This window comes from Rhinopithecus bieti, unplaced genomic scaffold (assembly GCF_001698545.2).
Source record: "Rhinopithecus bieti isolate Rb0 unplaced genomic scaffold, ASM169854v2 scaffold_46259, whole genome shotgun sequence".
NCBI classification, from domain to species: domain Eukaryota; kingdom Metazoa; phylum Chordata; class Mammalia; order Primates; family Cercopithecidae; genus Rhinopithecus; species Rhinopithecus bieti.
In genome coordinates, this window is record NW_016818844.1 from 1,525,146 (window position 1) to 1,542,072 (window position 16,927).

Sequence of the window (16,927 nt, forward strand, 5' to 3'; positions counted from 1 at the left end):
TTTTTTTTTTTTTTTTTTTTTTTTTTTTGTACTATAAATTGTTGAAGAATGTGATTCCAGAAGTGTAATGGAGTTGCCTTCCACCTTGCAGATTTAGGCTTTGAGGCTTGCTGTGGAGAGCATGAAGCCCACAGCAGAGATGGTTCATTTGCTGGTGGATGGAAGCCCACTGCAGCCTCCCAGTTACTGGCAGACGGAGAGGAGGGGGCAGGGAATGAGAGGGGCCTACTTGAGGGCCCTGGGCCTGAACCTGCTGTGCTGTCCTCAAGGTGGGAAGCAGAGAAGAGTCCTGGCTCTTGTTCCAGATCCGAGAGGTGGGGATGAAGCATTTCCCCACCCCTGAATGTGACCTAAGGAAGTTTGTGCTCTGACCACTCAGACCAGCTGCTCGTCCTCCCCAGAGAGAAAAGCATGGGTTCCCAGATGGGCAGGCATGCATTCCTCATTACCCCATCTCCTGCCATGAGGGGCAGGAGGCGGAAAGGACCTCCTCCCCTCAGCAGACTCAGAGGATGGGCAGGACACAGAAAACTAAGGCTCGAAAAGATGAAGCTAATAATTCAAGGTCATTCACTAGTGGTTGGTAGAGACTGAATGCAAATCCAGGTTGGTCTAACTTAAAACCTTAGCCCTTAATGGGAATAGACTTCAATCTTTATGGTACTTCCTTTGTTGTAAGCACTCAGAAGAAGGTAATAGATTCATAGTGGCTGGGGTTTGGGAGTCAGCTGTGTTTTATTTGCATACATTGCCCAGGGATTTGTTTGTGGTTTAAAGATTAAAAAGAGAGAAGAAAGCCCAGAAACTAGCTTCAGTCACAGATGTGAACCCTAGCTTAAAAGGAGATAGACACATGGGATTTTTTCCAACTCTTCATCCTTCACCTTCCACCCTTACTACTCTAAGATGACTTGATGCTATGTGACAGCCCATTCATTGGTCTCAGTAAATTATGGATGAAGAAATCAATTGACTTGAAAAATTGGGATGCTGGCCTGTATTACTATATGTATATTATTATTTATGAACTGTGTAGAAGTAAAGCTAACAGTTGCTGCCTGGAAAAAAATGGTATGGTATATCATGTCAAGTATCATGAGTTCTTAATTAGCAGCTTTTGAATTAAAGGGGGAGGATATTAGTTATTATTACCTCTACTTAAAGAAAAATACTTTGATCGGTGGTTGTTCTAAGTGGTTTTATATTTCTTTCAGATGTCGCCCATTTAATGTGGTTTGAACGACTCTATGTTTGGCTTCAGTGTTTTGAAAAATACATCTTGTACCCAGCGGTAATTTTGAATGCCCTCACTATTGATGCATTTTTAATAAGCAATCACCGGAGACTTGGTACCCAGTAAGTGGTTAATGGTTTATCCTCATAATGATTTGGGTCACTGTTTCAAAACTGAGTGAATTTTCTGTAGACAGTTTGCAGAAGAAGCCAACCTTTACCGACTGTTATTGGCCATGTAAAAATAAGCCATGGTGGTCTTTTACTCAAAACCCACTGGAGCTAGACAGTTATTGTAGAGTGACTGGGGTGCAAATGAAGTTAGATCTGCTTGAAATGATGTTGTGAATAAATGTCAGTAGATTTGAAAATCATCCTGCAGAAGCTTAGTCAGTGAGCCTTAATAAGAAGACAGAAGCACAGTGTGAGTCCAGGATTCCTGGAGTTCTTAACATCATGCTTAGAGCTTTATGAACTGCCTCGTGTCATTTCATTTAGCAAATACTCTATCATTTTGTGCTTGTGGGAGGGGGAAATTAATCACTGTCACTGCTGTCTCTGAATTTATCAAGAGAAGACTCGTAATTTAAAAACTGGCACAGAGACTTCATACTGTCAAGATGCCCGTGTCTTTCAAAGCATTAACAATGTACAGTCGAGTTACTGGTTTCATATATTAAAATTAATTCTTAATTTACAACATGGAAATCTCCTTGATAGTCTGTAGATTTGTCATTCTGATGAAAGGTGAAAGTTGCTGGTCAAAAAAGTTGTTAGAGTAGGAGGATATAAAAGAGATTCTTTCCCAGATTTGCTCATTAGTCACGTTGCTTAAACACTATGTATCCAAGTCAACCCTAATGCATGATCGCAAACATACTAATTCAAACCTGCTCTTCCTTTCAGGATGTCATGAGGACAAATTAATTAATATTCTCCAAAGATTGAGCAGGCTAAGATAAAAGGCATTTTAATACTCTGTTGGACTTTGAGTAGATTCATAGTCACACAAAGCAGACACTAAATGAAATGATCCTATAACCTGTCCTGATTGGACTCTGCCTTCCTTCTAGTCCAGACCTGTTTCCGTTAGATCAGGGCAAGAATTCTATGTCCTTTGATACTTAAAATTCTAGACTTCAAATCCAGGGATGAGAATTACTCTCACTGGATTTAAAAAAGCAGATGGCTGGACTTCAGACCCCTTATACAGTTCAGGTGGGACCTGATCTAGGAGATGGTCAGAATTAGAACATTGTGAGCTTCTCTAGGGCAGGAATTCCCAGTATGGTACAGTCCTAGTTGACCCTATGACTCCCCCCGAGAGCAAGGCGGAGCCTCAGTTTCTTGAATGGGGATACACATTCAAAGCCAGAGTAGCAAAGAAGGTACCAGTGCCACTCTGGGAAATCCAGCTAAAGGATTTCAAGTTTTCCCTATTCAACTTCAGGACAAGGACCTTGAGCTAAGCATGTGGGGTTGAGGCCAAGTTGTTAGAGAAGGCAGTTGCAAGGGCTAAGACTCCAGCAGAGTCAAATAAACAGTTCAGGGAGGGTCCATTTGGAAGTAATATTATTCTCCATCCTCTGTAATTTTTTTCTAGACACTAAAGTCAGAAAGGTGCACCTTACCTATATAGTTCCGAATATCCTTAACGCCCAGATGATAACATCAGCAATTGTTTCACTTGGAACCCAGAACTGGAAATCCCTTTCTATTCCTGATGCATCTGTAGAATTAAACACAAAACATTTTTTGAGGTTTCAGGCACCCTACTAGACCAACTGTTCTCAAACAGGATAGCCGGAAACCCTGTATCAGTATCACCTTGAGACCTTTTCTAAACTAGAGAAGCCTAGCCCCTCCCTGTGATTTTTGAGAACCATTGTACTAAATAGTCACAGAGTAAACTTTTCAACAGCAGGCACTGTTTCTTATTCAACTATTCAATAGCAAACCACTAGTAAGTGTTAGAAGGATGAATGCATGAACAACCAAGTAGGGGTTTGGTAAATTAATGAGTTGGTGAACTGGAGTATCTTGTTAGGTGTTTGTTAGGTGTTTCTGTTTCTTTGAGAATCTAAGAGGATTCTCTCCATCTCTTCCAGGGCATTGTTCACCAATTGTTGTTACCTCAGCCTTTATAAAACCTTCAGCTAAGTGCGGTATATCTTCACGTAACATCCTGGATAAGTTCTTGAAAACTGTGACTTTAATCAAAGCCAATACAAAACCAAATAAAACAAATTTTACTATAGGCTAATTGATAGAAACAAGAGTTAAGTTCCATAGCATATTTCTGGTCACAAAAACATCACCAAACTTCTAAATAAAGACCAAAACACTTCTAATGTTAAACATTGAAATAAATGTGAATGATACATACATTTAGGAAAGATTAATACAAACAAGTAAGATAATTATTTATCCAAATATTCCAATTCAATGTATCCAGTGGCTGGAGCCTGTCCTGGCAGCTCAGGGTGCCCAGTGGGAACCCATGCTGGACAGGACGTCTCCTATTGCAGAACACACTCGCACCCACACTCACACTCACTCACACTGGACCATGTCAGCACATCAGAGCACCTACTGTTTACACCTTTGGGATGTGTGAGGAAACTGGAGAACTTGGAGAAAAACCCACACAGACATGAGGACAATGTACAAACTCCACACCGACCGTGGGGTCCTGGCCAGGAATCCATTTTTTTTCCCCATCAATGTTATACTGAAACAACATTGAAAGAAGCAACATTATTTGAGGACCTGCTGTATACAGTGATCTATGAGCCATTAATGGTAGCCGTTCCTATTGCGATGTTATAAAAGTCATGCATGTGAGTCCTTAAGATCTCCCTCAGCTTGAACCAGTCATCCCTACTAAACATCAAATGGATGCAGGTCATGGAACGTTGGTCACAGAAACAGAAAGTTAGATTTGCTTCTCATCTGGATTTTGCCTGAATAATCCAGAAAATCAGCAGTCTCCCCTGAAAACCAAAATATCCCTAAGTCTTCAGATACATTATCATTGGGGTTTCTCCACAGGGCTTTGGCTATCCCACAGGGTTTTTGTACCTTGGGCTGTTGTCAAAGGCAAATGGACCTGAAATCATTTTTTCCTATTGTATTTTCATCCTGGGCATTAGTTGCGCACTGGTAAAGGAAGGCCAGTTATGGAGCAGTGTTCAGCCTTGCTGCGGGAACACTGAGGGCTCTGGGTTGAGGCTAAAGACAAACTTCCCCATCTGAAGTATGCATTGGAAGCAATTGCTAGTTTTTCTCAGATGCCAAGTCCAAGCCTGCCGTACAAGGCCTTGGGCAAACCTCACCTCACACATGCTGTGGCAAGGTGGAAACAGCTACAGTCCTAGGTCTGAAGGCACAAAAAACAGCAGATTGAGGCATATGGAATTTCCAACATTTTTTTATGACAAAAATGACAATTTTGTACTTCTTAAATAACCTCATTCTGAGATAAGATATTCATAACACTGCTAAGGGTCCTGAGTCCAAGATCCTTCTATGTTTAGGGAAATGGAGGCATGGCCCCAGTTTTCTATACTGAGCCGGGTAAAGAAAGCCTCTCTCTTACAAGTGCAACCATCTTCTAGAAATGTTCCCACCTCTGTCTTGCAGTTGCCAAATATCCTAGCACATTAGAATTGGAGGGAATCTGGTGAAAATGTGCAGTGCCTTTCTTCAGAAAGCCAGGCCCTTCAAGAAGGCACTTGCCTGCTCTCTGGGGCTACATTGTGATGTGATCATTTGCCCTCCAATCTCAAGATGGATTGTTCATTGTTGACCTTACCATCTGGAGAATTGTACACATGACACATACTCCCTATGTGGGTAGATAATAACAATCTAACTCCTTAGGCAAGAGCACTCAGGACTTCAGTCCTCAAAGCAAAGTCCTAGGAGGCTATTTCTTCACCTAACTGTTTTGCTGAGCTCCTTAACTGAAAAGGCCCATTCTGTGGGGAAAGAAAACATTGATGATATAATTTTAAACAACAAAAAAGGGAGAGCAGAAACCTTATGTTCACTAGGATGACAAATATGCTGAGAAGCATTAAAAGTTAATATGTAGGCCGGGCGCGGTGGCTCAAGCCTGTAATCCCAGCACTTTGGGAGGCCGAGATGGGTGGATCACAAGGTCAGGAGATCGAGACCATCCTGGCTAACACGGTGAAACCCCGTCTCTACTAAAAAAAAATACAAAAAACTAGCCGGGCATGGTGGTGGGCGCCTGTAGTCCCAGCTGCTCGGGAGGCTGAGGCAGGAGAATGGCGTAAACCCGGGAGGCGGAGCTTGCAGTGAGCCGAGATCCGGCCACTGCACTCCAGCCTGGGCCACAGAGCGAGACTCCGTCTCAAAAAAAAAAAAAAGAAAAAAAAAGTTAATATGTAGAAATAGAAAAGGCTTTATGAAGATACTGGATTATTTTCTCTATTTGGAATTTCCTATCTGTTGTTATGTCACTGTTCCAGTTGGATTCTTTTCTCATGAAGAGACATACACTGAGCTGACTCTAGCAGGGGCAGCATGTTGCCTGTTTTCTCATTTGGCATGAGGCTTTCTGGGAAATGTCCATCATCACTGCAGTAGTGAATTCAGACAAGCTCAGAAGGAGCTCTGTGCCCTTGCTGAAAAACATGAGGGACTTTGAAAAGCATGTGATGGAAAGAAAACGTCTGTTGTAATGGCAAAGACAATGTGCTTGAGAGTCACTCAGGACTGAATTTCTATTTATGTTCTGCCCCTTTGAGACCTTAGACAAGTTTCTCAAATTCCTTGATACTCAGTTTATACCCCTGTAAAATGCAGACAATAACGGAGCCCCCTAGATTGACTTTTTGTGCCTGTAAAGTGCGTAATGCACCATCAATTCTGGAGAAATGTGAGCGAATAAAACTCACCTAGCGGTGTGCATGCTGTCATTGATTGCATCTTTTCTTTTGTTTCCAACAGCTGGGACATTTTTCTGATGATCATTGCTGGCATGAAACTGTTGCGGACTTCATTTTGCAACCCAGTTTACCAGTTTATTAACTTGAGCTTCACTGTCATCTTTTTCCACTTTGACTACAAAGATATTTCAGAGAGCTTCTTACTGGATTTCTTCATGGTGTCCATTTTATTTAGCAAGGCAAGTGAATTAGCTATTTTCTTCATTTTAACATTTTAAAGGGAGCTGTTCTCATCAAATGATTTAAGAGTTTATAACTTATTCTTTATTAAAAAGTTATGGGAAGATATGAAATTGAATTATACATGTATGTTAAACTCTGGCTGCCGTTTGGGGAAAATTGCCCATGGAATGTAAGTACGCCATGTTATTTGCTAAAAATCACTAATTAAAATGAATTAGCCATTAGTGTGACTTGAAATTTTATTACCTTCTTCTCTGTTAACAATCTCGTTATAAAACTTCCCTAGATCTTAAAATGCTATGAATTAAAGATTAGCAACCAAGTTCTCTGGTCTCTCCCTCCCTCCCTCCCTTCCTTTCTCCCTCCTTTCCTTCCTTCCTTTCTTCCTGCCTGCCTGCCTGCCTTCCCACCTTCCTGCCTTCCTGCTTTCCTTCCTTTTTTCTTCTCTTTTCTTTTTGCCTCCTGAAGTAAATGTAAAGAACTGGTATGCAAGAGCAGGGTCTCTTGGAGTATTTCCAACATGCTTAGCTTGTCTGAAGTCAAGATTTCATCTGTTGAGCAAATTTATACATGGGCAATGAGAAATCCTACTTATAATTCAGGCAAATATATGGGGCTCGTATCTAATGTTTAGTTAATGGGAGAGAAATAAAATCCTCTGGATACTTGGGAGTTCTCCATGACCATATCTAGCCTGATCATTGTAATGAAACCTAGGTTTGTAAGCAGAAACAGAAACAAATTTGGAACAACTCTTGGTAAATAAACTCAGTGATGATGCAACCTCTTTCGCGTGGTGTTCACACTCACAACCCCAGCTGAATACAGCAGCCATGGGGTTTCTTGTGGAGAGTGACTTCAGCAACACCTTTCCCCTTTTAGTTAATAATCTTTTTAATTGTAAGGTTTTCTAAATTTTAAATTTTTAAAATTTTTTCGCCTCGTAATCAGTTCTGTTCATCTTTATTTTATTTCTATTACCTACCTTTTCCTTCTACTGCCTTTCTCTTGGATTCTCTTAGGTAACAAACATCAAAAACTCTTGTATCATACTAAAGATGCCTCATAAGTAATTGCCACCACCCCATCATTGCATGTGAATTTCTTCGTTTTTTATTTTAGAGAAAGAGTCTCACTCCTTCACAAACACAGTGCCACTCACAGGCTGGAGTGCAGTGGCACAATTATTGCTCACTTCAGCCTCCAACTTCTGGGCTCAAGTGATCCTCCTGCCCCATCCTCCTGAGTAATTAGGACCACAGGCATGCACCACCACCCCTGGCTAATTGTTTTAAAGACTTTTTGTAAAGATAGGGTCTTGCTATGTTGCCTAAGCTTGTCTCCAACCCCTGGCCTCAAGTGATTCTCCTACCTTGGCCTCCCAAAGTGTTGGGATTACAAGCATGAGCCACTGCACCTGGCCCCCAATTTCCTCTTGTAACTCCAATTGGGCACTAATTTTCAGTCACCTACATCCCTCTTGTGTCATCTTCCATTGGTTTCTCACTATTACTTCTGCAGCCTGCCCCAATTTCTGTATTTTATTGTAGGCCCTGGCCTTGGTCAAACATTTGTTTCCTGTTTGCTGAGTACTGTTTTGTTCTGATTAACTTATCATATTTTTCTTACTGTTCAAATCACCGACTTCCATAAGTGATTTTCTTCCTTACGTATCAAATTGTGTTATCTCACATAATAAATGTAGCATTATATCCTATAATCTTTGTTTTTTTTTTTTTTGAGATGGAGTCTTGCTCTATTGCCCAGGCTGGAGTGCAGTGGCCGAATCTCAGCTCACTGCAAGCTCCGCCTCCCGGGTTTACGCCATTCTCCTGCCTCAGCCTCCCGAGTAGCTGGGACTACAGGCGCCCGCCACCTCGCCCGGCTAGTTTTTTGTATTTTTTAGTAGAGACGGGGTTTCACGGTGTTAGCCAGGATGGTCTCGATCTCCTGACCTCGTGATCCACCCGTCTCGGCCTCCCAAAGTGCTGGGATTACAGGCTTGAGCCACCGCGCCCGGCCTATATCCTATAATCTTTAAACTATTTGTGAAGTTACTATAAATTATTTCACTGCTTGCAGGAGTAAGAGTTTATCATCAGATGTAAAATGTGGCTTGGCACATGGCTCACGCCTGTAATTCCAGCACTGTGGGAGGCTGAGATGGGCAGATTGCTTGAGCTCAGGAGTTCGAGAGCAGCCTGGGCAACATGGCGAAACCCAGTCTCTACCAAAAGTACAAAAATTAGCCAAGAGTGGTGGCATATGCCTGTTGTCTCAGCTACTCAGGAGGCTGAGGCAGGGGAATTGCTTGAACCCGGGAGGTGGAGGTTGCAATGAGCCAAGATCACACCACTGCACTCCAGCCTGGGTGACAGGAATGAAACCCTGTCTCAAAAAAAAAAAAAAGATGTAAAATGTGCCAGAAGGAGTTCAATCCTGACTCAGGCATTATTTACATTTCGACACAATGATGTTTATATTCCTTTCTGAGCCTCAGTTTCCTGTAAAATGGAAAATAATGCCTTTTTAAAAATATATATTAAAATGAACAGAATGAAAAGGAGCTATTTATCAATATAAATAGGAGGATTTATCAATATAACTGAAAAAAGTTAAGTAGAACATACTCTCCAATAGAAGGTTGTGTTTTTAAAGCTGTATGTAAGTAGAAAAAGAGAAGTGACACACTGTGTTTGTGAAGGAATGTGGCCACTTTTCCACACTAAACTGTCAGTTTCATATCATCTTGTATTCGTGAGTGGCTCCAGGTGAACAGAAGAGGAGTGAGGTTTCTTTCTGTAAGAGTCCTAGAGCCTGGCTTCTAAATAATTCCATATCTGTAGTAAGAAGAGTGGCTTTCCTTTATGGGAGCACAGGCCATCTTTCCCCATCCTGACAGCATTCTGCACTGACAGCAGTCCACTGACAAAAATATGTGGCTTGAAGTGGGTATCTCACCCAAAGCGGCTTTCAAGGGACAAAGAAAGGGAGTAAGCATGGCTGTCAGTCATCCTTCTGGTTGGTGCAGACACTTAGTGACATCCTGTGCAGAATGGGGAGGGTGGAACCTGACAAGGGCATGATCTAGGCCAGGCATGGTGGCTCATGCCTGTAATCCCAGTACTTTGGGAGGCCCAGGAGGGTGGATTACCTGAGGTCTGGAGTTCGAGACCAGCCTGACCAACATGGTGAAGCCTCATCTCTACTAAAAATAGAAAAAAAAGTTAGCTGGATGTGGTAGTGGGTGCCTGTAATCCCAGCTACTCGGGAGGCTGAGGTGTTGCAGTGAGCTGAGATCCCACCACTGCACTCCAGCCTGGGCAACAGAGTGAGACTCTGTCTCAAAACAAACAAACAAACAAACAAAAAACATGATCTAAAGCGAAATGCACAAAAACTTAGTTGTGCAGGCATTTGACTCACTTTGCCATAATCTTTTTGAAGCACCAGTTAGCATATGAATACTTTCAGATAGAACCAGAGTTGCAGCTTTCTTATTTTCTCTAATTGAGGGAGCATTAGCACATAGTATTTGAATAGTCCACTCTTAGACTGGGATAATGGCTAAGTGTCAAAGAAAGAAAAGAAAAATTAGTGAGACAAAAGCTAGGAAAGTAGGTGGCAAGTCAGAAAGTTGGGGATTCTGAGTCCTGGCCAATCTCACCTCCTGCTAATGCCTGATCAGTCTTCATCTTCAGAGAGCTGGTGGCAATGAGTTTTCTGGAATGAGAAGCAAGATCTTATTCTCTGATGAAAAAGAATATAGTGAAAGAAAGAGACTGTTTGTGATTTTCCTGGGAAAAAAACAGTGGATATTAGTGACAGAAGATGATTATATCAAGGAGAAGTTCACAGTTAAGGTCCCCTATAAAGATTCTGCCTGAAGGTCCTAATTGATAGCTCCTTTTCATTCTGCTCATTTTAATATATTTTTTTCAACAACAAAAAAAGTCTCTTTGAATGTATTTCCTAGGGGCTTTCTAGAAGCCTCCACTGTTGTCCTTACAGGCAATACTGTTCTCTGGGACAATTACTTGCAAAATGTGAAATGTTACTTGTCCACTAGACTCACGGAAGTCCTGCTTATGACGGGTCCTGTCATCTGACCACTGCAGATGTCCCCCAGCCCTCCCTCACTCACCCTTTCTCCTGCTTCACTAAATAGAGAATTATTATTAGCCTGGCAGCCCCCCTCACAGAAGGGCTGTGAGGTTCTTGTAGACACATTTGGATGGGCACTCAGTTTCCTCAGAAGAAAGGAGCTGCCCAAATATAGGAGACTATTATTTTGAGTTGGTTGCCTCTAATCCTTCGGGCTTTATGGGTAGAAAGGGAGGAGAGAAGTAATTAGTGAGAGGGTGAGATCAAAGCGCCAGGAGGCCAAGGAAGGAAACAGATGGCTTCCAAAGGGCCCAGGCCCTGCCCGCACGATATTCTCTACCTCCCTAAGCCCCAAATCCCCAATCCCCTGAGGTCTGGAGAATGACTATTGCCTAGTCTCTTTAAGTCTGCCAGACCTGGTAAAAAAAAAAAAAAAGAAAGAAAAATGGGCGGGGGGGCCCGGGCGCAGTGGCTCCCTCCTGTAATCCCAGCACTTTGGGAGGCCAAGGTGGACAGATCACGATATCAGGAGATCGAGACGATCCTGGCTAACACGGTGAAATCCTGTCTCTACTAAAAATACAAAAAATTAGCCAAGCATGGTGGCAGGTGCCTGTAGTCCCAGCTACTCGGGAGGCTGAGGCAGGAGAATGGCAGGAACCTGGAAGGCGGCGCTTGCAGTGAGCCGAGATCGCGCCACTGCACTCCAGCCTGGGCGACAAGGCAAGACTCCATCTTACAAAAAAAGAAAAGTGTGGGGGTGGAAATATTGAGTTCCAAGGCCGGAACCCACCAGACAAATTAAGTGCAGTCTGTGTATTGAGTTGGTGGGTGGGACACTTCCTACTGAATGGCGCCCTGGGCTTCCATGTGTGTGGATATGTGGGTGTGTGTGTGTTGGGGGCAGGGGGCGGTTGGGGAGGGTAGGAGGGCGGTGAGAAAGAAGGGTCCCTGCATGTCCCTTCCTGAGATGTGTGACCCTCCAACCACACATCCTTCTTCCTCGCTCCTTCATTTCCTCGATCCGGTCCCTCTCTTTATCTTGCTTCTTCAGTCATTCCTTTCTTTTAAGAACTTTTGTTATTCATTGGTGACATTTCTGGTTGTCTTGGTCTTTAGGGTACAGTAAAAAGTGCAGATGAGGATATTTGGTTGCAAGGAATATTGATTGTTACAGAAGCAAAGATGACAAATAATCTTTCATGACCTCCCACTGGCCCTGAAAATGTTCTTAAAAACCACTGTTGGCTGGGCACAGTGGCCCATGTCTGTAATCCCAGCACTTTGGGAGGCCGAGGTGGGTGGATTACCTGAGGTCAGGAGTTTGAGACCAGCCTGGTCAACATGGTGAAACCCTGTCTCTACTGAAAATACAAAAATTAGTTGGGCCTGGTGCCGCAAGCCTGTAATCCCAGCTACTTGGGAGGCTAAGGCAGGAGAATCATTTGCACCCCAGAGGAAGAGGTTGCAATGAGCCGAGATAGTCCCATTGCACTCCAGCCTGAGCGACAGAGCACAACTCCATCTCAAACACAAACAAACAAACAAAAACATTGTTTTTAAAATCATGGTAACTTTGGGTTGTTACAGGATGTAGAAGCAGAACTTGAGAAAATCCTGCCATAGGATCATTCTGCCAGCATTTCCAGAATACATTAAACTTAAAATTCTACAGGATTTTAAAATTTTAAAATTCTACAGCTCAACGTGGGACATAACACTTTTGCCACTTAGGAGATCAAAATTAATGCATGAGGTTGTATTTATGATAAAGCTGTATGAATGATCACACCAGAACCGTGATGTGTGGCTTTCTCGTGGACAGCCACACTGAGGGTTCAAGTTATTTGAAATTGAAGTTTCTAAATGGCATTTTCCTTATTTTGTGAGTACAGGTAGAAAGTCTTGGATTAAAATTGAGCCACTTTTTAAAAAAGTACATACTTACACAGAAGTACTTGTTCAAAATACTTAGTTCAAAAAAGCAATTGTTCATTCATTGAGCACTTACTGTGTGCCTGTCAGGCACTGCACTAGATATTATACAAAGATTATTAGTAATACAAATGATGCCAAATCTTTGTTTGCTATTTTCTGTGGGCCAGGAACTGTTCTGAACACTTTGTGCATAATAACGTACGTAATCTTCACAACAACTTTGTGGGTGGATACACCTCATTTGACAGGTGAGAAAACTGAGGCACAGAAATTAAGTGAATTGCCAGAAAGTCTCCTAGCTATACAATGGTAGGGCAGGATTCAAAGCCAGGCAGTCTGGCTGTGAGTCTGTATTTTGTGATTCTGCCTTCCCTGCTTGGAGAGTTTGGAAAAAGAGGCAGACAAGTAAAGAGATAATTACAAGAAAGGATAATAAGGGAGGTGATAGCGGTAGAGTTTCATGAGCACTAGTGCCCACTTCAACCTAAGAGAACCAAAAACAATGCTCACCTTAAGCTTTGAGGAAGAATGAGTAAGTCAGGCAAAGAAGGCAGGGAGGAGTGAGTTACGCAGAGGAAGTTGCATGTGTAAAGGCACAGAAGCAAGAGAGGAGTTGGCACATTCCAGAAACCGCGAGATATTTGGGAAGTGTGAAAACCTGGAAAGGGGAGTGGATGGTTGGGAAAGTAAGAGATGAACCCGGAGGTGTCTGTGAGATGGATCTCGAAGGACCCAGCATGCCATGCTACAGAGTGTGGACTTCATTCCTGCTTCGGCTGATGGCTGTTAAGCAGAGGAAAAACAGATCAGAATTGCATTTTAGAAATATCTCTTTGTGGAAGTGAATAAATGATGAGAAGGCATGGAGTCTTGGAACTGAGTAGGAAATTATTGCAGTCATCCAAGCAACTCATGAGGACTTGAACCGAGGTGGCAGAAGTGAGGGGAAGAAGGGAACAAATTCAGGAGGCATTTGAGGGAGAGCTGATTACATTTAGTGACCAGATAGATACGGGGGAGAGTGCACTGCGGGAGAAAGTCACTTCTGGGAGAGCTCTCAGCATACTTCAGTGACTAGATGAAAGGGGGTGTCATTAACTAGACTAGGGAATAATAAAAAAGAGAAAGACGTTTTTGGGAAAAGGATGTTAGCTTTGATGTATTAGATTGTAGAATGAGAGCAATAAAGCTCAAAATAACCTGGAAAAAAAGGATTTTCTCATTTTATAACAATTTTAAAATTTACTTAAGTAATACCTAAATATATTCTTATCATGATAAAATTAGAAAAGCAATGGAAAATACAAAGAAAGTCTGTTTTTATGCATCTCTCTCTCTCCTTAACCCTAACCTATTCCTTTGGATAACTATTGTAAGTATTTTGGAATAAATCCTCCCAGTCCTCTGGTATATTTACACACACACACACACACACACACACACACACACACACACAAATTTAAAATATCAGTAGGTTCATTCTGTACCTGCCTTTTACCTTCATTTTTTGCTTAAAATATGTGTTAGAAGACTTCTCCTTGCCAGTACATATCATGTTGCCTCTTCCTTCTGACCCCTGCATAGAATGCAGCATGTACCATAATTTGATGAGTTATTTCACTATTAACAGACGCTAAGTTTGTTTCCAAGCTTTTCTGTGGTAGTTGGGACTTCTTGGGTCACAAACCATGGAAACCCAAATGAAACTGGCCTAATGACAAAAGAGAATTTTTTTTTTTTTAGACGGAGTCTTGCTCTGTCACCCAGGCTGGAGTGCAGTGGCGTGATCTCAGCTCACTGCAACCTCTGCCTTCCAACTTCCAGCGATTCTCCTGTCTCAGCCTCCTGGGTAGCTGGGATTACAGGCACCTGCCACCACACCTGGCTAATTTTTGTATTTTTAGTAGAGATGGGGTTTCACCGTGTTGGCCAGGCTGGTCTTGAACTCCTGACCTCAGGTGATCTGCCTGTCTCAGCCTCCCAAAGTGCTAGGATTGCAGGCATGAGCCACCGTGCCCAGCCGACAAAAGAGAATATAACAGTTTACACAACTTATTGAATGACCTAAAGGCATTAATGATGGCATTGAAGTTCTGTTTTTATTTCTCCTTCTCTCCCATCTGTTGACTTTATAGTTAGACTTGCTGTCTCTGCATGGTGGTAATTATGGTCACTAGCAGTTCTACATTTATAGCATTCTTATGACTAATAGTCCTCCCCCAAAAGAAAGAGTATCTTTCTTGATAGTTTCAGCCAAAGTCTTGGAGTGGGGGAGAAGTCTCATTGACGTTTTGTGTCACATGTTCATTCTTGAACTAGGTACAATGGCAGGAGGGATATGGGTTCCCTAGCTGATGAGTCCTGGACTGCCTGCCCACCCCTGGAATTTCAACCAAACCACAGGGACTGGAAGTCAAGGGAAGCAGATGGAAGTGGCAGGTGGCCACTGCATTGGACTACACAGAAGGTCATGTTTAACATACTGGTGCCTGTGAGTGTTTTAGAAGCATAGACCGCTGGGATTGGACTTGCCAGGTCAAGAGGACGAGATTGAAAGGATCTCAGTAGAGAATCGTTCCAAAGCACGTATTGCTACCAACAGGGATGACCAGCATTTAAGAAACAGGTAGAGAAAAAAGGATGTAACAAAAGATTGGGAAATGACCCAGGAAACAAAATTAAGTACAATATAATAGAAAGTGAGAAAGAAAACAGTTTTAAGAAAGAAGGAATAGTTCAGCAATGCCAGAGCCTTCAGAGATCAAAGCTCGACACTGAAATGCCACTACTAGATTTAGCAACAGAGAAGCCACTGGTAAGGTTGACAGCACAGTGGTCCTGACACCGTTAGAGTGAGTTCTTCAAGGTCAGGTACTCCGTTCTTCCTTCTTTGTATCCTCTGTGCTTTCTTTAGTGCCCTTAGTAGGGTGAGGTCTCAATACCTATTTGTAAATGACCAAGTATATTCATTGGTCACAGGTCAGTGTATTTAAATGTGGGTGTTTGGGAACTTTGTTATGTGCTGTTCAGTGAGGCTGTCTTTCATGGAAAACTCGACAGTCACAACCACTTTAGGGCTGTTGATTCTTTATTGGTCCAGAGGAGGTGAATGGTGTTAAACATGATGTTTTTGTTACCTGTGAAGGATTTAGTCCATTGCCCTTGCAAGAATAAGCATGCTAAATACGTATGATGCAAAGACTAGTCTGCAATGTGCACTTAATGACCTAATGACGCCATCTCTACATTTAAAATGCAAGCATTGACACTTTTAGTACAAGAACTGAGTCCGTAAGCATTCCCAACCAGGAAAACCATGAATAACAAATGTTATTTCCTCTGGTGCCATTAATCTTAGCGTGTTTCCCTCTGCTTCCTCCAAGTTTCTGGATGATAACATCTGCACCCATCTCCTTCACAGGGTCAGTATGTGGACTAATTCTCATTATCCTGAAATAAGATGGTGGTCATAGCATCCCTACATTATGTTTTTGGTGAGATAGTTTTGATTCATGCTCCATTTTCAGTTTATTTTTAGCTTGCTTTCCCTCACTGTGCTGAAGAATGGACTTGTCAGATTTATTGATCTTTTTCATAATTCTGGAATTTTCAGTAAGGTCATTTCACAGTTTTTTCTCTGTTGGATAAGACTAACCCTCATAATAACATCAATCCATAAGGCCTAGTGTTCTTCACATCCTACGGCATCCTATCCTTAAGAAAGTACATTTGCTCTGATAAAACTTAAATTGTCTACAGCTTTCTGTGGAAAATTTGTCTGGATTACATACCAGCCGCTTGGTTGTCATTTGAAAGTATAGATAACAAAGAAATAATGAGAGAGAAAACGGGAATGAGAATGAGGAGAAGAAGGACCAGTACAGTAGAAACTTTATATTCAACTAAACCTGGAAGGTGGTTGGTTGGTTAATTGAAAAAAAATTAAGTAAGAAATAATAAATGATACCTCTATACTTGTCTTTATTATAATACCTTAAAAACGGACACATTAACTTCCATTACCAGTATTCTGATGGAGGGCGAGGACTTCCCTTTGAGTGGGAATCTACAGAATGACTATATGGTCTTTTTCAGTGAACTATGCCCATGATACATTTTCTAGGGTGTTCAATTTCCATTTCTGTTTTTTATTCTACTTGAATTGAGATGTTAAAATTTTGTGTGAAACAGTCTGAAAGTAGTCCACATTTTCTTTCTTCCCAGTTCTCTTCTCATTCTTATCTAGGTCCACAGCAATGTCTCTAAATGTCTCTAAAGACTTGCCTTCATCAAGTCATTAAGCATTCCACTTAGGTGTGATAGACACAACTGTCTTTCATTTGCATTCATATTACAAGAAGTTTTTTTTTTTTTTTTTTTTTTTTTGAGACAGAGTCTTGCTCGTGTCACCCAGGCTGGAGTGCAATGGCATAATCTCGGCTCACTGCAACCTCTGCCTCCTGGGTTCAAGTGATTCTTCTGCCTCAGCCTCC

At 42.0% G+C, this 16,927-nt stretch overlaps 1 protein-coding gene across 1 annotated transcript in view; it reads left to right on the top strand.

Annotated features, from left to right (window-relative positions):
• PCNX2 (pecanex 2) overlaps positions 1–16,927 on the top strand; it is a 295,611-nt gene that overhangs the window by 157,734 nt on the left and 120,950 nt on the right. The window contains exons 21-22 of the mRNA XM_017857713.1: positions 1,215–1,356; positions 6,211–6,388. Of these exons, the coding sequence (XP_017713202.1) occupies positions 1,215–1,356; positions 6,211–6,388 (320 nt within the window). The remainder of the gene's footprint in view (positions 1–1,214; positions 1,357–6,210; positions 6,389–16,927) is intronic.